The 21,660-nt window shown below is 40.4% G+C and overlaps 1 protein-coding gene across 2 annotated transcripts; it reads right to left on the bottom strand.

Moving 5' to 3' along the window:
- Positions 1 to 366: 366 nt before the first annotated feature.
- psme4a (proteasome activator subunit 4a) lies at positions 367 to 21,315 on the bottom strand. Of its 2 annotated transcripts, XM_086122189.1 has the most exons (47): positions 20,697 to 21,315; positions 19,628 to 19,768; positions 19,443 to 19,559; positions 15,903 to 15,947; positions 14,784 to 14,933; positions 14,326 to 14,389; positions 14,175 to 14,249; positions 13,388 to 13,510; positions 13,214 to 13,306; positions 11,616 to 11,881; positions 11,287 to 11,473; positions 11,114 to 11,203; positions 10,962 to 11,026; positions 10,534 to 10,684; positions 10,355 to 10,453; positions 10,004 to 10,073; positions 9,830 to 9,897; positions 9,510 to 9,725; positions 9,086 to 9,243; positions 8,867 to 8,962; positions 8,606 to 8,661; positions 8,446 to 8,502; positions 8,316 to 8,371; positions 7,937 to 8,035; positions 7,763 to 7,825; positions 7,585 to 7,680; positions 7,285 to 7,416; positions 6,973 to 7,182; positions 6,710 to 6,846; positions 6,549 to 6,602; positions 6,346 to 6,475; positions 6,163 to 6,244; positions 5,908 to 6,064; positions 5,750 to 5,819; positions 5,535 to 5,660; positions 5,303 to 5,455; positions 5,101 to 5,205; positions 4,923 to 5,014; positions 4,697 to 4,828; positions 4,101 to 4,309; positions 3,942 to 4,027; positions 3,733 to 3,861; positions 2,890 to 3,045; positions 2,054 to 2,216; positions 1,680 to 1,813; positions 1,464 to 1,604; positions 367 to 1,326 (listed from the first exon to the last, which is right to left on the bottom strand). In XM_086122189.1, the coding sequence occupies exons 1-46, from the start codon at positions 20,891 to 20,893 to the stop codon at positions 1,470 to 1,472; spliced, it is 5,490 nt and encodes a 1,829-aa protein (XP_085978315.1). In that variant the 5' UTR covers positions 20,894 to 21,315; the 3' UTR covers positions 367 to 1,326; positions 1,464 to 1,469. The 2 variants fall into 2 exon arrangements, with proteins under 2 accessions (XP_085978315.1, XP_085978314.1); XM_086122188.1 differs by having other exon boundaries at positions 13,214 to 13,510.
- Positions 21,316 to 21,660: the final 345 nt, after the last annotated feature.

Here is a 21,660-nt window from a genome sequence, read left to right as displayed (position 1 = left end):
GCATTCTCTTCCCTCAAATAAATAATTTGCTGTCAAACAAGCGGGTGCAAAACATGGTGTTATCTTTATTTATTATATTGTCTCTGCATTAATTTTCTACGCCACTTATCCTCACCGGGCCGATCTTAGCCCCTGAACTGGCACATGACTAAGAACCAGTAACATTCACATTAGCATTGATGGCCAATTTGGGTTCTCAATTGGCCCAAGACCCATGTGTGAGGAAGCTAGAGAATATAGCCAGGGAAAATCTACACAAACACGGGAAGAACATGCAAATTCCACATCGGACACAGGTGTGCTCACCACAATGCCTGCATGCTACCTTGTTTTATAATTCATATTCAAGACATATAGATTCAGATATAGTTTATAAACAATTTATTCATACAATAAGCAAACAGTACATCTACAAAAAAAAGGTCACTGCAAATTTGGCACTACACTATACAAAGGTGAGGTACTAAATGCTTCAATGTTAGGACTCATTTCAAGTCATCAAGCGGAAATAAACTGAGCAAAAAAATCCAGCAAGTTCTGGGGGATGCGGGGCCTCAATCATTATTTGAAATTATGGATCGGTTTAGTGGATAGCGTTTTACACTGGAGAACCCTGAAAAGTGTTCGGGTCTTCACAAAACAAACATGACAGCACCACATCGGGGAGTCTACCCTCTCCCTTGACTTTGCAAGAGTAGATAAAAATAGGCTCTTCGAGTGCTTTGCACAAAAAAATAAAATAAAATAAAAAAATCACACCCACCTACTACATCTGCTGAAACACTTGCTAGGGAAAAAAATGAATGCAGCACTTCCTTAATTTATAAATAAATAAATATGTCTGCACATCGTAGCTAAAGCATGGCGCGCGCGCGCGCGCACGCACACACGCACTCGATCAAACAGCCACACAAATTGTGTGTTTGTCTAATCCAAAGAGTTCCGTTGACAACTTTCTGCAGGTCAAAACACATGCTCCACTTGAGGAAGATGATAATTAAAGAGCATGTCCTACATCGGGGACATCGTGTTGGCTCAGAGTTCATTCTTGGGATGTGATCCTGAGAAATTTATCCGACACGCCACACGTTTTCAAGCGTGCACAATCGCGACCAAACAAACGGAGAAAAAAAAAAACTGTACAGAAATGTTACACCCTGCAGGTCATTCATCCCTGCCATGATTGATCCTTAAATATTAAGTATAGAAGAAATGTAAATGAGCTACATAGATAATACAAACCATTTCACACAGTTTTGTGTGCCACTTCCCGGTGTTGAGTAAATGCAGCTATGTCCTCAATGCAGGCTGGCCTGGACGTAGAGTCTGGGAGAATCCAAACAAAACAAAACAAAACAAAACAAAAAAAGCAACTCAAAGTCTTGTCATTCATCTTTTGTTCAAATAGTACAAGTGCATTGCTTTTGGTGCCATTTTATTTATTTATTCTTTTCATGCTTTACCAGGTTTTAGGCATAGTAGCACGGTGACACCAGGAGGTCTGTAAGCACCAATAACTGGTCATCTGTGAACTGCTGCTTATGCTGTTGCCAGTTGTCATGATGCGTCCTCCGAAAGTTGGAGAGGGTTTTCTTCACAGTCATCTACAGGAAAACACATCCAGGTTGCAAGATTGCAGTTCATTTACTAGCGTGAAAGGGGAAGCTTACAAGACGCACTTCAATGGGTTGGGTATCATTGAGGTGGGCACTGAGGTCCATTAATAACTGGGGCATCCAGGTGGGCACGTCATATGGGCTGGAGAGAATGCAAGCACTCAGCCCAAGAACACCAGCATGACGCCGTACTAGGTCTGTGAAAACATAAAAATGAACTTCATCATGACCAGGTGTAACAGAGCCAGTAAAAAAAAAAAAAAAAAAGGGGAACTCATACTGTACTGTATTATAACTACACAAAATCTGTGAAATAATACCGGACGTGTTCTTTTACGATATCCTCTATTATCAAAAGGTGGAAGAAAATGTTTAACGTGTTCCCCGACTTCAATACTGAAAGTGGCACAGCCACTTTGATGTTTCTCTTGACTCACCTCCAGAAGGTATAGTGTCCACTAGTGAACCAACACCCCTCTTTCTCTTTTTAGGCAGGCGGGTCTTGCACAGAGCCTCAAAGTGAGCCTGCATGGGGGCGTCCATGCACAAGAAATTGCACTGGAGGAAGCCACTGAGTGTGGTGGCAGCCATTTCTCTTACCTGCAGAGAAAGTAGATCGGGGTGGGAGGGGCAACATTAGGTACACTTGCACAATCTAATAACATCTGAAACAAGATGGATGCATGGATACTTCATTCACCTGGAATAAGACATTCAATAATAATTGTGAGTTTAGCCAGTGTGTTTACGTGCTTAACCTTTATCCTATACGCTTCAGTATGAACACAGCAAGGCTCATGCTATTGGTAAATCTACATCAGTCACGGAGATAGATTCAAGATATATGCAGTATCGATCACCAAGAATTATTTGGATCAGCTAACCTCAGCAAGACCATTTAACACTTCAGCAGTTTAATGTATAATGTATAGGCCTAACAAAATGACTTCCAGCTATCCCCCACTCCATCTCTCTCTTCCTCTTTCAATCTGAAAGTTATCTCCATAGCAACAGATTACTGCAGCCTGTGGTTACCATAGCAACACTTAGAGGACCAGAGGGAGAGGTGTGGGGGGGATGCGAGTGGAGAGCCAGGAGGTGAATACTGAATCACTACAGTGGAGCTAAAAGATGACAAGAGGCCACCAGCACCAACAAGCATGTATTTATTGTAACGTCCAGACTGGCAGTTTTATTATGGCGGACTCACATGAAGCAATGTTTTTTTTGGTTTATATTTGAAATAGTTTGTGGATGCATGCTTGGTTTTTACCTCCAGCTGCTCGTCCTCCAGCAGTTTTATGACCAGCGCCCGCACGTCATCCACTGCTTTCGGGTCACTCATGAAGGTGAACAGGTTATAAAAGGCCATGATCTGCAGGTATGTCAGCACCGTATATCGAGCGTGCCAGGAGCTGCTCCCTGCAATCTGCCAACACGTGCCAGCATCATCACATGTCAATAATGGAACACAATGACCAATTTAGGGGGTATGTGTGTGTGTGTGTATAGTAGAGAGAGAGAACGAGAGAGCGAGCGAGAGAGACATACACATACATACACATTTGTACATATATGACAGAGCTGCATTCATACAAGACGTTATCCAATATCATACTTTTCAATCCTGCACTGGGTGTCATTTCTCAATTAACTTCTGGGTCACTCGTCCGCTTTTCATTTGACCTCAAATACTACATGTCCCCCTCTCCCCCATGGATCCAGGTATCTGTAGACCCCTTTACTATAGCCATGTTACCATTCAGGCCGAGATATGTTATGCATTTCAAGTGTCCAAGAGAGTTAATAGCCCAAAAGTCAGATTCATAGTTAGAAATGTAGTCAAGTATTTCCAACACTGTAAATTGGTTAATAACGGATAAAAATAATGTGGTCACATTTGGACACATTGACGACATTTGGACATACATGGTTTCCACCTTATGGCTACAATCTGTACAAATAAAGGCCTCCTCTTAAATATACACCTCTGGAGTAAAGCGAATATACTACCGGTACTTTCCTTCATTGAATAAATGTTGATCCTTATTTTAAAAAAAAAAAAAAAAAAATCATGTAAATCTGAAAAATCTACTGAAGTCCACTACTGTTCTACCTCTTGCAGGGCATTAAGCACCATGGGAATCTGCTCAGTGTAGAGGAGCCCCTGGGACATGAGAGACAAGCAGGTCTTTGCATCCCTCTTCAGCTCATCATAACTATCATCATTCTCTACTGGAGCAATCTGGAACCACACAAAGAGATGCCAGAATTGATCGTCTTGAATCCATTTAAGAATGTATCGTGTAAAAGTGAAGGAGCTACCTTGAAGAGGAGAGGGAGCAAGCGTAGGTGCTCCGGGACAGCGGTAGAGTAAGAGCGACCCGCACTTGCAATCAGCCACTTCAACACTGCAAACATGTTAATGAGGAGAATGTTATGAAATGTAAATAGCTTTAGATGAGTCACTCAGCATTAACTCACCTGTTTTGAGAAGTTTGATCGCTTGTGTTCTCTCATCCTGCTCCCCCACTTCATTCTCTTCAACCACGTGATTTTGGATCTCATCATCACCCTCAGTCAGTGGCTTTAGCTGTAACAAAATTCTGTCGGTGAAGTCCGAGATCCGAGGCGAGGTGGTTGGCTGAGTGTAAGGCAGGTTGACATCTATCATGAAGATGTAGGTCAGTACGCTGTAGGGAGGGAAAAGAAAATGCACCATTAATACACCCTTTTCAAGGTCAAATCCAAGTTCCAAGGGGAGATCACACAGTAAATATTTAATCTTGCTGTCAGAAGAATTATTTTGTGTTACAGGTAATCATCAAATGGTTTTTCTTTTTTTGTGATATTGCCTGACGAAAACCTGCTCAAAAAAACACCTTCAAATTAGTCAAACATCATAATTTAATAATAAAATTGAGACACTTTGGCTTTGGCCTTTTGCCATGCCCCTCTTTTGATATTTTGACACACTGCAAACAATAATGAATGCTTTATAATGAATTTTAAGCCCTTGTGAACTTCAACATGATACGGGGAGGCATAAGATAAACAATTTTAAGATGATCCATCCTCACCTTCCAATCCGCTCCCGTACATTTTTGTAAACCTGAGTCAGTTTGGGCTCCAGGTACTGCAACAATCTGTGGAGGAGCTCTGGCACACGCCACTCCTGCTGAGCAAGGCCTCCCTGCAGCACATAGAGGCGACTTGGGGGCAGGGGGAATAAAATATATTAAAAAATTAATAAAAATAATGTAAGTGGGATAAATTATTACTAAGGCAGAATGTAGTTCTACTGACCATGCATCAACAAATGAGCCTCCCTCCCCATTGACTGGAGACTCCATGAGCATCTCAAAAAGCCAGTGAAGTTTGCGAGGGTCTCTACTCTCCTGTAGATGGGAAAGAATGGACATGACGGATTAGTATTATTATTTTTTTTTTTAAGACAAGATGAACTCAGAGTGGGAAGGCTTACGCAGGCAGTGGCGATGCAGGTGCCCCAGTCTCCATATGTTTCTACTGTGATGTTGGACAAAGCTGTACGAAGTAGTGGGCACAACACTTCCCAAAGGCTCTCAACCTGCAAATTTACCATTTAAACTGAAGCTAAATCCAAGCAATGTCATGCAACAGAAGCTCAAGAGAAGAAAAAGTCTGGATTCTGAATGAAATTGCACCTTTGGGTAACTCCAATGTTTGCACCCTCTGATTAGTCCAGATATGATCTCTGCAACACAACGCTGCTTACTCTCATGGGTGTCTGCGACCAAGCGCTCCATGTGTGGATGCAGCAGAGGCAGGAAGGTGTTGCTAAAATTGCGGAACAAACCCTGGAAACAGAAAAGAAAAAGTGTTTTTTTTTTTTGTCTTTTCCTTTAAACTGAAAGCACTCTTAAGAAATGTGCCCACCTTGAACAAGCAGAATCTGCGTGTGCTAAACTTGTCTTTGCCCTTTCGATCCTCGAGAGAGAGAAACTCAATGAACTGATTTATAAATACTGGGTCTGAAAAATGGTCATAGATGATCTGCTCGTGCTGCAACAATAAAGAAAAGAAGAAAACAATTGATAAATGTTAAAAAAAACAAAACGGTTGCATAATTATCATTGTTGTGTGACACAAACCTCTGTCATTTCCTCTCTTATTAGGTTCTGTTTGGGCTGCTCTTCCTCAGGAGCATACATCATTAGTTTCCTAGTGACCAAAAAGCACATCAGCGAAAATACAACACAACCAGCTGCAATCAAGAAACCAAAATGATGGAAAAGTTTCAAACAGGCACCTTGGCCAGCTGTAGTAACCCCAATGAGTCTTTTCCACAAAAGCACAGAGATCCCAGTCCTTCTGAGTCCTTGGCAGGCTGCTGCTGTTATACTGCAGCCACTTGTTATCTGGGCGGTCACCGGCCACTATACCATGACCCATCTCTTCAAGTGCACCTTTTTTCAACAAGACATGAAACATTTTTCCAATTAGTTTGATAAAATATTTTAGAAAAAGCAAACATGAAGAATGGGCAAAACTTTGTGCTGCTTACAAAGCTCAGATGGGCTGATGGGCACTTTCTTATGAGGCCTTTTTATTTGTTTCATGATCCCTGCGACAGCTGATATTGCCACCTATAGGACGAAATACAGCACTTCAATTGCTTTAGCCCCCATCCATTAATGCTTACCCATGACTTGTGCACGGTTATGAGACGTAGACAAGACTCACTCACCTTGCGGACATAGAGGGAGTCGTGGTTGAGGGTTTTGACGAAGAACAAAACAGCTGCTGGCGGGAGTTGGTGGTCATCTCTCAGGAGCAATGACAAGAAGCCAATTGCGATATGTTCAAATTTCCACGGCCTGTAAAATTCAAATCAAAGTTCGAGACAAAAATACATTGAATTGCAATGTGGGGAATATCAAAGGCACCTACAAATTTCTGTTGCCAAGGCAGTTCAGTAAATCACCAATGAGCTGCTGGTACTTCCTAAAACACAGTTAAAAATATGTTAAGCTTAATATTGACATCCAATAAATAATACTTCAGGTATGATCGAGATTCGGGTCACAGATATGTCGTTCGAAGCAACTTACTCGCCCGACTCAAAATTCTTGAGGCCCTGCCTCTTAACACCTCTTGATGTTTCTTCTTCTGAAGGAACAGGTTCTTTAGGGAGGGGATTTCCAGTGACCATTAGCTGTTTGGCCACACCGCAGGTCTCTTCAGGGATCTATAGGATGAAAAGGTTGATTCGATAAAATAAATACCTTGTTAATTTAGTTTGATTGGTTCTGTTCTTGCTGAGCACATCAGAATCAATTTTTTTTCTTCACATTTTCTTTGAAAAATAACTTACAGAGAAGTCAATGCCAATGGTCTCATACTGGCGGTGGATTTTGTCCGCAAGGTCGTCAAAGAGCCGCACAATGGAGGGTTTCTCCAGAGACATGGCTGAACTGAGTCCAGATCGAACAATAGCAGGCCACGTCAGGGCAATGCACTCCCAGTCATGCAAATTGGCCAGGCACACTCCATTATGATTTCCCAGGAGACAATACAAGGCACCCTGGAAAGGCAGTGGGAATCATATGCCAAAATTTAACACCTACTCTGATACAAATCATAAATAGACATGATAGAGAAACATAATAGTTTGGGAATGCCATACTTTGAACTGCTGCTGTGTGACGCTGCTGTTGTCTGGGTTGAGGAACTCAAGGACGTGGGGGATCACATCTCTAGAGCAGAAATTATAGGTGCCAAGTGCAGTGAACAGTACACTTTGAGCTTTGCTACGTACCTGCAAAGAAAACAAAATACTTTAGAGTTCAATTCGAGTATCAAACACAAGAGTATGATTAATCCATCTCCTTTACATGAACAGACAATTGCAAAAAAAATAATAATAATAATGTCAGTGACAATTCATAGCATGCGGACATGACAGTAGATTTTGCAGGGTCCTTACTTGGCTGTAGGTGCTCGTGGACAGCCGCAAGAGATCTCTCATCAGCTCCTGGTGAATGCTCCTGTACTGACACCCCTCCACGGTCAGCTTGCGCAGCTAATAATCCACAAAGTGCAAAGCTAAAAAAAATACTGCAACACAGTGACACGACATGCAAATGTGTTCATGGTCAACTTACTTCGTGCTGGAGCATAACTCTGTCTATGAGCAGAGCTCTGATATGCTGCTTTTTGCCATGAAGCTGCAATAAATAGATAAAAAAGTCTGAATTGTTTAAGGTGAGCCTCAAAAGAGCTAATTTCCATGGATTTAAATCATACACATTAGATGGCAGCAAAATAAAGATTCTCACCCTGTTTTCCATTGATTTTTTCACAAGGTTAAAGCTCTTCCAGCGGGAGTCAAACTCATGTTTGTGGGAACCTTTGAAGTGCAGCAGTTCACTGATAATCTGAATGACATTGAAGACAAATGCCAGTTTGTGTTGGATGCCATGTTACGCCATGACAGTTACATATTAGAAATTAATTCATGGTGCTTGCACGTGATTGGTAATGATATCTTCAAATTAAATCTTTTCGTATTTACTTTTGGAATCATGTGCTGCGCAAAGATTCAATATGCAACAAAGAAACTTTGTTCAACCGAAGCTATGATACTCAAATGTTACTGACCTAAGCGTACATTTTAAACAATATTTAAAAAAAAACATTGGTTGTTGATTTGTTTACCTTGATGATGGAAAACAGAGACTTTGTGTCATCTTCTGAGTTTTCCAGTATATAATCTGCAAAAAGAGATAAAATGGCTTCACAACTAAAATAAAGAAAAAGCCATTTAGGGTGTGGCCACGACACTTACGAAGCAACTGTCTCATCACTTGACAAATGGAATCTCTGTAGTTCTCTGTGGACTCATCTGCAAAAAAAGATGACATTATGTTGTAGGAAAGACAATACTCACTTTAAAACATAATTCCTCATTCATTATGTACTATCTGAAATGAAAGTGTTGTGCCTACCATACTTTGTTCCAGTATACAAGGTGGTCTCGTCTAGATTCACCATACTATGGACCCTGTTTCAAAAAGCACATGAAGTTATGTAGCATTTTTGCATCACAACACAAACACACAAATATAAAAGTTAAAAAAAAAGTGAAAATATTAAAATTAAAACCAGATGGATTTTTTTTCCAGAAATACAATACAACAATCAAAGGGAGGACTTCATAATTTAAACCAATGTAAAATATTTTTCAACAGAAATAGCAAAATGCTCACAGTTCAGATATAGGTTCTCCTTTCAAGGGAGGCATAAGACCACCAGCCCCCAAGAGGCAGTGTTGAACAATGGTGAGACTCTGCAAAACATCATCCCTGTTGAAGGGAAAAAGCAAAAAAGCATAACATTACTATTGCACGTAAAAGGAAAACTACATTTGGCACCTCAGAGGGATTATCACAATGTATTGTACATTCTAAATATGAATTGCATTATACCTGCTCATTTCTTGTTCTCCTTCTGCAAAACTTTGAAGCCTCTTCAGTTCTGGCTTCAGGATCGTGCCCAGTAAATGAAAGGTAAAGGTGGTCTCATCAGCACTGGGGACATGCCACCGGATGTCTAAGTTCCACAAGTCACCAGGACGACCCCAATCCTGCATGGGACCATTTTTAAAGAGCATAAACAAACAAACAAACAATTTAAAAAGCAGAAACAAAATCAGGGGTTCAAGCTACATTTTCTATTAAACGTCTTCGTGAACAACAGGAACAAAACACAGGGTTTCACATATATCCTCATTTTCAACATTTTATGAGGCTACACAGTGCAATTCAAAGAGATAATTGGCTTTATTTAGTTGAGACTGACCCATCCATAAAACACGAGATACGGTGCTAGAAGTAAAGAGTCATTCATCACCTTGATGGGCAGGTAGTCTGTGATTGGCTGGCAGAAGCCCCTTGGCACACTGCAGTACTCCGTAGGATAGATGAGGGCAGTGGAGCGGAGGATATGATGCAGCAAGTTGCAAGAAAGGATGTAGCCCTGCTTACATTTGAGGTGAAGGGTCAACTGCAATATCTGGACCAAGTCAGAGGAATAAGCCAGGAGCTTGTGACCATCAACTCGAGTAACCTGTCGGCATACATGGAGAGAAGACCCAACGATGGTGAAGCGAGGGATTTAAAAAAATATATATCTATATATCGCTGTGAGAACAGAAAAGGAGCTTAGTTCACCTCAGACAGTAGCTGAAGATTCCATAAAAACTCCTTGTCAAGTTCCTCTTCATGTAACACTTCTTCATCTGTTTTAATAAAATCAATCACCAAATAATAAAGATAAATTAGTCAACTACAAAACTATGTGAGAAACTCTTTTGTTTTTTTTCTAGCCAGCAGGAGTGCACTTACTGGCAGCAATTTGGTGTATTTGACTGCAGCAGTGAGGGACAAACATTTTAAGAGACTCTGCGGGGTGACACTGAAAAAACAAGAACGGAGGAAGTGAGCAGTCAGCTACAACATTATAACTGCACCTCAAACATTGGCCGATAACATTTTTTTTTTATTTATCTGCAGAAAGTATCATGCATCTATTGCGAGTAAGGCATTATTTGGGGGTATCGGTCAAAATAAAAGGAATGAGATTATGGATCAACCATAGTTTAGGTGTGGTGCATATTTGTTTAAGTAGATGACAACAAAGGAGGCCACTATTTGTGGAAAAACAATACTATGGACTGCTCATGATTTGTGAGTTACCTTGGCAGCAGCCCGGCACATGTCCGCCACCATCCTTCCAGCTACACGTGTCTCAAAAATGTTGGTGGTTGCAAAGTTAAAAACCTTTTCCAGCGCCACCTGTTACAATAATAGACAAAAATAAATGACATCCCGTCAATTTTTTTTGTAAAAAGAACATAATTTTCTTCAGCAGGTACCATGAAGATGTCCAAGGAGCACTGAATGAGGATAGTGCTAAAAGTAGAAGACAAGCCAAGTTCCACCAAACTCTCCAAATGAGTCATTTTCTCCGTTTCTGTTTCCTCACGGGTTTGTTCGAGAGTGCTGCTGTCGATCAAGGCAAAGCACCTGCAGATAGTATCAAACAAGCAAATACCTGTTGATAATGGTGGAATCAAGCAGCTTGCTAAGAGAAGCAAAATACTTTACATGTGAATAATAATGTACTTCATTTGATCCATTTTCTCATTCTTTTTTTTTTTTATTTACATAAAGTGAAAAGCTAATCAGGCAAAAGTCTAAGCATTGCTAGACACTGAATGTAGAATGTAGCTATGTCACCGTCATCACACATTATTAGCCAATAGCACAATTCAAACATGATCATCATCAGTCTTTAGCATACCTGTCCATAAATTGAAGGACAAAGTCTTCGAATTCCGCAGAGGCCGAGCACAATTCACGTTCCACCTTTGTTCGGTAAAGTTTAAAACAAATCAATGTGCATTCTTATTTTATATTACTCAAATTAGGAAAACTGAGTGAACAGCAATTCACCTCTGTCAAGTCTGTTCTTTCATGTAAAGCAGATGAACAGTCCACCAAAGGCACAAGAGTTACAAATGTAGCAATAAACTGGAAGGTGATCTGTATGGAGAGCAATATTTGGATATTTATTTACTTATACCAAAATTGGAAATGGTTTAAAAGTGTTGGCGAAAGAATCACACCATGCACTTGCTGAAGTCATTTGGGTCAACTCCAGGCAGGGACCTCATGAGGAGGGGTAACATGTGAGTCGGCCCATCAGGAAGGTGCTTCCCACCAGACACTAAACTTCGTGCTACACCAATCATGCAGCTTAGGGTGGCTGTCAGCTGATGGGGCTCTGTTAGAGTTTCCAGTGCGGGGTATGTTCTATAGAAAAGACAACAATTAGTCCTTTGTGTCCATTCCAAAGAGTACTCTTGTTTCTGGATGATAGCAGAAAACTAGGAGCAGCTCGCCAGACTCTAAAAATGTACCCACTGGGTTAGAAAATAAATATTACAAATCTTACCTCTCTAGAACCGGAGGAATGACTATTTCAGGCCTCATCAGAGCAAGGTTCTGCAGAGCCTGAGCGGCATCAAGACTTCCTGTTTTGCTGAACATGGCCAGCAGAACTGGCTGCATCATACTCTCCACAAAGTGTGTGATATCGTCTTCTGTGAGCTTGTGAGTGTCTGGGATCGGTGTTAGCCAAGACGGCTTTCTGTAGCGCTCTCGATGCAGCCGGCGAACAACACTGGCAGGGAGACGCTGCAGCAACTTCATGAGCTTCATCTGAATAGGATAGGACAAAGAGATAGGTTACCAATTATCTGCAGGTTGAAGCAATCTAAATGCAATAGTTTGTAAGGCCAACCTCGATCACTTCTGATTTGAATTGAGTATGCGAATTGGCCACTGAAACCGAATGCCGAATCAGGACGGATCATAACTTATTGTCATCGCAAATTTTTGAATGGTACTCACATCTCCATATGTGTGACATCCACATGAGGAGTGCACATGCCTGAAAGCTATTCTCGCACTACGTAGGAACGGATGCCCATAAGTAGTTGCATGTTTATGCCAATGCTTAAGGCTAATAAGCATTAAATTCAGTTGTTAGGCAGTCAGTCAATAAAGCCCAGCAAGGCAGTGTATCACTGCCTCTCACAACAAACAAAAAGGGATGTAGGACTTTAGGAACAAACTAGCTTCGCACAAGCTAGGATGATGCCAATTCAACAAAACGGGGATGGATTAAAAATGGGACCAAAGGGAACAGAAACATCCCGGTTTCTGCCGTTGGTCATGCTATTGCACGGAATCCTGGAGATTAAACTAAGTTCATTTGAATAAAGGTCAACCTTTCCGTGGGTTGATACTCTGTGTCAATGTGCCGGTGTGAGCAAACTATGACGTGTTTTGTTATTTGTTAAAGTTTCAATTTTGAAAAATAAATGTTGAATGAAAAATACGATATTTTATTCAATAAACAAATTACCATAATATATATGACCATAAACAAACACACTCAGACAAAAGTATCAAAAATTGTTACTGTTGAGTACCTAAACCGATTCCCAGATAGCATAAATCAGAACCGAACCGGTTCAAATATGAAAGGGACCCATCCCTAATGCATATTGAAAGGACTTTCCAGGTTTTGAACCTAAGAACCTTATTGCGACATGTTGCCACACAACTCTAAAAATAAAAGTACCACGTGGCTGCCTGCGTCGTGTCAAATCGGAAAGAGGGGCTTCCTCAAACAGAATGGCATGTGCGCCTGCTCATGGGGATATTTAATACTATTGCAGCAATCTCACACACGTGTTTTGTTATTTCTGCATTCGACATTCAAACATAGACAGCCAATCGATGCAAGAAGCAATGACGAATGTGTTAGCCACTGTGACGCAGTACATATTGATGACATGAGTTGGAAAGAACCATAGCCAATAATAACATGTTTTCCAAAAGCTAAAGTTGATCATAGTTCACAGTGTCTCTGAAACAAACTATGATTTACTGGAATGCAATAAACTTGCCAGATGGTATGCCACAATAGATTATACACTGGATAGTCACAGGCATTTAAAGGAAGCACAAAAAAAAGGAACTCACCAACCAGCGACCATGGTTTGATGGGTGGAAAAAAGATGTGATGCTGTTGAAAAGTCCAGTGAGCTGTGCTTGAGTTTGCTTACTTGGTCCACCCTGAAATTGACAGTATATGTTCAGTCTTTTCTTCTGGATATTTTGACTGAGGTTGCCACAATGGCTGGACCAAGGACAAACCAGAAGAGATGATATCCATAGCACCACATGGCCAATGTCGTAGGCATTGGTCAAGTATCGCGGGAACATCATCTGGCTGGTCCCCACCGGAAGATTGAAACTCCTCAAGACTCTTGTGAAAATCTGAAATGTGGCAACAATAAAGGTAACGTATTAAGAACCCATAAAACATACTTTTGCTTGTGTTTTAGTAAAACCACAGTTGGGAGGAAGTTTGTTTATTCTTAAAACATGTTACTGTTTTTCAGAGAGGAGTTAGAGACCTAAAACGTTAATTTATCTCTATGACCAAACAGATCAACAAAAAAACATGATAGTTTGGTTCTAACTGGCGGTGGCTATAAAACTCACACCTTGAGTCACAAATACACCATTCATGCCACAGGACAGACCACAAGCATAAACCTCTAAAAATGCAAAACATTTGATCAGGACTCCAAACTGCACCAACATGGTGGCATTCTGGCCGTAAATTTTGAGACAGTTCAACTACAACTTTCATCTACTTGTGCCAGCACAGCCATAAAATGTTGTGATTTTATTTAGTTTAATATATATGAGTGTTTAATATTTTTTGTTGTAATAAACTTCTCCCGATTTTCAGTAATATAGAGAAAATGAGTGGGACAGATATTTATTTTGCAAGTCAATTTACAGTGTGCGACTAAATCTTAGACTTGCGCCTCAAAAATTTCAGGTTAGATGTTACTGCGATACTAGTAAAAAAAAAAAAGTTAGTTTGGAACCCTCCATGTAATAAGCTGTTATGTAATTTATGAAAATGTACCTTCGGGATATAAGGATCCCAGTCAATGTAGCCGATGTTGTCATTGGCCAAGCGAGCAAAGAGATTCACCAGATTCTACAAAGAAAGCATACACACACTAAAACAAGTGTTGTTGTTACATGTCATGAAAACAAACTTCTACTGTACTCACCAATTCCCAGCTTGGAAGATTCTGCACCGATACCCACAAATTGATCAACTCATCAAACCACAACCTGTGAGAAAATCAATTTGATAAATTGATGTGGTATTCAATTGCGAAACATTTAAAGAAACGTCAGTTAGTATCATGAAGGAAAGACTGAAGTAACTGAACATCTGCAACATTTGCACACAGTTTTTGCCATGAGGAGGATGCTTTGCTCGAAACATCCCTAACATGGCTATTTAAGTTTATGCTTATCAATCCAAGTTTTCCTGATGAGAGCTCTTACACTACTCTGCACAAAAAATGTTCCTGTTTACATCGATGGATCGAATAACTGTAGCATGAATAACATTGGTTTTGATTTTTATGTGGGAAAAAAGATACACCGAAATGGGTGCAAATTGACTGAGCTTACAAACCGACCAGAGAAAGCAAGATACGTGTGTCAAGGCACTCCTTACTTGAAGCCCTTATGATGCAGCTCTGGAGGTAGGGTTGTGGGTAGAAAGAGTTCAAAGTAGCAGATTGCTCTCTGCATGGTGACGTCGAACGGGCAAAATAGCGGTCTCCACTCATCCAGCATCTCCTGGGTTGCAGACTCTGGATAATACCTGCATGGGAGGATAGAGAGTCACATTCATTCATATTCATATTTACATCATTAAGTAACAAAAACAACAGAGCAGCTTAGAGAGTGCCACCAAAGAGAGACAAGCCCTGTCTTTAAAAAAAACAAACACATTATCACAAACCACCTGTAACATTATATTACAGCTCCACAATTATACACAAAAAATATTGGGGAACTGCTACTTGCAGCCAAAGGCCACTTGGCCCTGCGTTCTGCTGCTGTACCAGCTGACCACAAATTACACAATTATACACAAAAAATATTGGGGAACTGCTACTTGCAGCCAAAGGCCACTTGGCCCTGCGTTCTGCTGCTGTACCAGCTGACCACAAATTACACTCTCTTGTCCCAGTGACAGGAAATTCTCACAAAACAGAATTAGGTGAGATAATAAGATTATCTGACTAAGTGCAAAGTGAGGGATGTCCTAGTGCATGCCTAAGATGCATGCACATATAACCATGGTGGACAAAGTCAAGGACCAACTTATTTATGGACACTACTGCTTGTCTTCAGAAAAGTTCGTAATATGACATGCCATTAAAGGAAGCATTTTCTCTGCTGTTGACACAACTAGCACAATCATTCCATCAGCTTCTCTGTGATCAAAACCCTTTTGAGTGGGCTTTTCATTTATGATGCTAATTTGAATCCCAGAAGTGATCATTTCATTTTACTTATAATATTGATGAGTTTTTTCACGAGTTTTCTGTACTCTTTTTTTGAGGAAACATCACAGGGTGCTGAAGTATCAGCTTATGACTTGTGAAAATTCTTCAAATAGTTCATGGGCCTATTATCAGGATAAAACTACATTCATAAAAATACATTTAACGAAGGTTCATATTTAACAAGCTTTGGATTTTACTACAAACACACCGTCCTTTTTTGATATACAGTATTAAAAAATAATTGCATGGCATGGATCAAGATAACAAGGTGTACTTACGGTCTGCAACTTTTCACAAGTGTCTTCAACACGCCTTCTACAGAGCTGTATTAATAAAAACACAGAAAATGGCATCAAGGTTATGTCCAAATTGCAGTCTTTTGTAAAAAAATAATAATAAATAAAAAAACTCCTTCACATCAATGCAGTCTGAATCGGACCCCATGCATACAGAAGACTCATACGGGTTTGAGGAGTTATGAACAGTATAAAAATACTATTGTGACTGTAATAACAATCTTAGCCGCCCCCAGCCCTCCACAAAGAAACTAGTTTGTAAGATGTGGTGCTGTAGCTGTCATTGTATTGATAACTTTCCATATTCCTGGAATGATAACATTGGCATTAAATATAAAAATAGAATACTCAGGGACTGAGTCACATAAGAGTGTTGAAAGCTCTGGACCAATATAACCAGAGCTTTGGAGCGCCCCACCCACAATCCCACCTAACTGTGCTCACATGCACGCTCAAGCCATGCCTTGTTGGAAATGGCCTGCCAAACCCAATCACCAACTGCACAACATATGTTCACGTTGGTCGCTCGATGCTTTTGAGAGCTCACATACTTGGATGGTAGCAGTCTTCCCATGTCAAATCAAGGGTCAAAGTATTCAACCCAAAATGCAAAGTACTGTATAACCCTTTTAAGTCCACAAAGCAAATACGCACATGCATCATAAAACCATCAATCAACAGCCTCTCATAAGAGGCCCATTAAATGGACCAGGACACTCAAGGAGGGAGATCCTGAATCATTAATATGTTAGGAATGAACCCTCACGTTTCCCAAGACACATTCCAGGACAGGAAGAAACATGGCTGGGGTTCCAATTGCTCTAACACTACTGGAAGTACCGTGTAGTGTTATGTTTTACTAGAATAAGAACATAGTCCATATACCGGTAGTACAAAGTCTCAATATAGTTTATGAGGATGGGTATTTTGACGACAATCTCTCATGAGATTGTGAGTCTAGACTGGCTAGGAAGAAATCATGTTAGCTGCAGTGCGATAGTCTCGAATATGTATGAGTGAAATGAAAACATTGATTTATCTTCTGATGCCAAGTTGCATATGGGCTCTCCAGTTTTCACATGCAATGTAGGGGGAAAATAACTTCAAAGGTAAAACACAAAAGAGGAATGATGTTGTCCTTACCACCTCTGAACCAATTTTAGCATAATGAGTTTAGAGGATGAACGGGGCCATGGAGAACTGAATGTGAAAGGGGGACAAATGCATAAAGAACACATTCAGCACTAGGCAAAGTGTCAGTTGCACAGAATATGAATATATGACAATTACATTCTGGTTTAAAGTGCGTTCGTGTCGTTTTGAATAAGATGAGCTGGTGTGTCAGCCAAAGCTGGTTCACATCGGCGGTAACAACACATATACTTGCAAAGCATCATAAACACACAATGTTCCCAAAGCACCATCCAAGACCACCTCGCACTGCTTGCTTGAAGAAAACAATGGATGAGCAACATATAAATGCCTCCCAAAAGTTGCATGTCATCGTGAAAGGAGTTGGGTACAGAAAGTCAATTTGTCCACCCAAAACGTGTACAAATATTATTTTATGACTTCATGGGCCTGATTTACTTCCCTCTAACAGATTGTAAATGCTGCTGTCGATGGACATACCTTCTATGAATACCAAATACCGGTAGTGGGCGCTAAATTGTGTTCTCACTCATGCTAGCAGATTGTGCACGCTGTTGGCAACAGGCGTTGAAGTGGTCTAGAATGCTGTACTAAAAAGAGGGTTTTGCACTTAATGAAACTAATGGTTTTCACTATGGAACATTTGTGAGTCCTCTGCATGCGCAAAATGAAGTCTGACAATATTTTTCGCAAAGCCAGCAACAGCATAAAAGTCCTGTTTTGTTTAACTGGCCCCAAATGCATGTACACTGGACACACATCCTGGTAACATTGGATTTAAAACTTGGGACAGCACACCCAAAAAGCTGCTCTGGAAGAGGCCATGAGACGCAATTGATGCAGTGCGCTGAAATGAGCCAGACGCAAGAAAATGTACAGTTGAAAGGACATTTATCACAGGTGACATGGCATGACTCCTTGTGACTGGCTCCAAGTCAGCCAGCCGTTCAATTAAATCGAAGGCTTAGATCATTCAGAAGCTTCAAAACTGCAAAGCTCGCTTGACGATGTTGCAACGTTTTTTTTCCTGGTGATTCAAAAATGTTGACATGAGGGTAATAGTTTTCCACACTGCCCCTCATTTTGCCTCCATTAACTATGCTGACAGGACTGTACAGTACTTGCCAATTTTCACCTGCCTTTCAAATGAACTATTAAAAACACAATGCGTGTGCTATATTAATCTATTTGCATATATCATAGTCCCAAAGCACACAAAATGTACTGAATGGCAATATGGCTCATTTGGTAGACGTAATCCTGGGTGTGCCCACTTAGTAGATCGACTTCTACGTCTGAGTGCGTAATCAAGTTTGTGCTAGTTTTTGTACATGCAAAACTTTACAAATTAGGTTGGATAAGAATAAAATTGAATTTACAAAAAAGGGATTGTTCACAGTTGTATGGTGTCATTTAGAGTAGGTTACTCAGCAAGACATCTTTTCAGGAATGTAGGCAGACGTACACAAAAAAGGACATACAGTGGCATCTCCAAACATGAACATCCCAAATAAATGTCGTTCAATTTTGAACCATCCAATATGTTTATTCGAATTATCTTGCCTCAGTCCCACAAAAATGTGACACAGGCTTAGCTAAACAATTGTGTTTACTTTTGCTGTGTATGCAGTATTTTTTTGGAAGGACAAAGACAAAGTGTGATAATGTCCATATAACTTGCCGAACCGTCGCTGTCATGTACACGCATCAGTACCCTAAACGCTCCATAGAATAAGTTAACAAGATAACATGTGAAATCAGGGGGGTTTCTGGACACTCACAAATGTCTTTCCCTTAAGTGAAGGAACAGAACCACACGATTGGTTGTTTTCTAAATCTGTCTCAGTCCAGGCTACAGTGCTCAGTACAATACGGCTAAGTCAACAAATATTATAGAGGTAAAATGCCGCAAAGTCACCCCAGCTTGTTTATAAATATGTACATCTATTGAGAATCAAACACACTGCACTACATTTATTTATTTGTTGTCGCATTATTCTAACAATGTCTACGACCTTTATGTATTATTTGCATGACAGATTGGAATGTTAAACTTTGATACAAAACACTCACTGGAGCATTATCAAAGCTTTACTAATGGGGACAGTTTGACCCTGCTCAAGTACCATTATTTCTCATGGAAAAAATTGTTTTGAAATACAAACAAATCAGTGGTCAATGAGTGTTCAAGTTTAGAGGTTACACTTTACCAGTCAAAAACTAGATAGCAGGTGAGTTATAAGTGGCATCTGCCAAAGCTAATGGAAATCCTTATACAGTATACGAATGAAATGAAATATGTAAAAAGGTGAAATCGGTTGGGAGTGTGCTTTAGTTGATGTCACAGAATAAGCAGTAACAAATGCCTACTTGGGAAACCAATTGAGGCCCAGATGCTCCGTCTTGGAGAAAAGTATCCTGTCATGCAGTTCATACAGAGGCCTCCAAGGCAATTCCAGGTCCTCCCTTGAGAGAAGCTCTCTTTTCCTTAGAAGGACAACACAGAGTCAGGCTAATGCGTAAACAGATTTGCTGCTTCACAGCGTGCGGCTTACTTGAGCAGTTTGATAAGGAGGCGAGCCAGGCCTTGCATCATGCTGATCTCTAGACGAGGGATGGTGACTAGCTCGTACAGCAACTTGATGAATAGCACGTGGTCTTCTTTGCTGAACTTCCGGCCATATAGACGTATATACCTACATTGGAGGGAAAAACATTACGTTTTGTAATTAAGGCCTTCAGTGTCATGTGTTTGTGCCATTAAAAGAAAATCATTTCACAAATAGCCATGTTTTATAATGTGTGTTTTGGTCCCATGAAAGGCCCGCAGAGCTGTGAAATTGACCATTTTGAAATGGCTGTGTCACCACTTGCATGCTTTAACAGCAGTAAGCAGAATCTGGGTCAAACCCCGTAGTGAACTTTCCATCTCTCTGAGCCGGTAGTGCCTCACTCTGGGACACAGCAATGTGCCAACATGGGGACAGAAACGGATTAATCAGCCCAGCAACAAAGTACAAATTGAAACAGCACTCTGAGTAATCCAATGTCGTGTTGACAGATGCCACCATGTGATTCATCACCAAGAAAACAAAAAACGCATTGTGAAAAAAGTGGACACCATTCATCGCAATTAATAATGGTCTTGACCTTATGAAACTGTGGAGCAAAAATGTACATATCCATTAATGAAGATTTTGATCACTTCGTCTTGATTAAATATGCTGTAGGTTTTGTAGCTTCATACTGCTGGCACAATAATAACAATCAATGCAATTCTTCCACGTTCCACTGAAAAATTTTATACAAAATCGGAAATACTATACAGATATGGCAAACTCACAAGCCCAAAAACTCATATTGACATATAACTACGTAATCACTCATGTGATGGCTATGTTTTCTGATACGTTTGTTACACAATCTCAAGAGAATTTAGACTTGGCCGAGAACCTCAACGTACAAGCAAAACTTTCGTAACTGCACTTGTTGACGTATTACAAGAAAACTGTGCTAACAGCTGTTTATTGCTAACTTCTAATTACTTGTACTAAATCTGAGTAATGAAAAAATCAAACAAAGGGATTTATACATGGATGAAATGGGGCATTTTGTAATACTTACGTGGAAAGTTTCCTCGTCCAAAACAGCACACCGGGCCATATTTCTCTAAACTGAACAGCGCGGGCCAAGTTCCCCTTGATTTTACTCAAAATATCATTAGATTCTTCATCGAGCTTATCCGCATAAGGCAGAAGTTTGTTATATACAATGTCTTTTTGTGGAACAAATCCCAATCCATCCGACTGTGCCTCATTCATATTACCAAAATTCAAAACGACACGTTTAAATGTGTAATTTTACTTCGTTCGGGTTCGTTGTTATACAATATAATAAATAGAAAAAATTTTGCGCTAGCTTGCCCAGTTGTTGGCCAACGATGTGACTAACGAGAGAGTCACAAGTTGATGACTCGCTCGGTAGCCATTTATCCTAAGTTAAGATAGCGTCTCTCCACAGTACACGTTAGCAAGATCCGATCCTAATATGTTAAGGATAATCTGGGGAAGAAAAAAAACTATTTGTCAGGACAAGCGTTGGCACTCGAACACTCCTTCTCATCGATAAAGGGAATCCTGAAATATGACAAGCGGCTAGTAGCCTAGCTAAAGTTAGCGTTCCGCGACAAAAGCCCAATCATTTCGCAAAGCGCGTTAAACGTCGACTGATTCATCTAAGTACAGTGGACCACAAGGGCAGACGGCACCCAGCCGCCAGACGCATTTCTGGCGTCATATCCGGTTACGTTGAATGACTTCATTTCCCAAAGTTCCAGGCGCCAGAACCTTTTTTTTGTCTACGCTTATGCTTGAGCTTTTTCATTAAACTGACTTGAATTTTTTTTGGAAAACAACACAGTGTCTCAGTTGAGCCTTTTGGGAATAAATGCTAATAACTAATTACCTTTCTTTTCCCCGCTTCTTCCTCCTCCATTCTAACTGTATTCATTTAAATGTACGAATTCCTAACTTGGCTGTGACTAAGGGATATTCAAATAAAATTGACTCGACTTGACACATACACGTCT

Source organism: Hippocampus guttulatus, chromosome 10 (assembly GCF_054856545.1).
Source record: "Hippocampus guttulatus isolate MCC_2025c chromosome 10, RoL_Hgut_1.0, whole genome shotgun sequence".
Classification (NCBI taxonomy): Eukaryota; Metazoa; Chordata; class Actinopteri; order Syngnathiformes; family Syngnathidae; genus Hippocampus; species Hippocampus guttulatus.
This window is presented reverse-complemented; position numbering and strand designations above follow the sequence as displayed.

Coding starts and splice junctions, on each gene's coding strand:
- psme4a (XM_086122188.1), bottom strand. CDS start 20,893: ATGAATGAGGCACAGTCGGATGGATTGGGATTTGTTCCACAAAAAGAC. Junction 11,027..11,113: donor AAAGAACAGACTTGACAGAG/GTGAATTGCTGT, acceptor TACCGAACAAAG/GTGGAACGTGAATTGTGCTC. Junction 5,820..5,907: donor GGTTACTACAGCTGGCCAAG/GTGCCTGTTTGA, acceptor TTTGGTCACTAG/GAAACTAATGATGTATGCTC.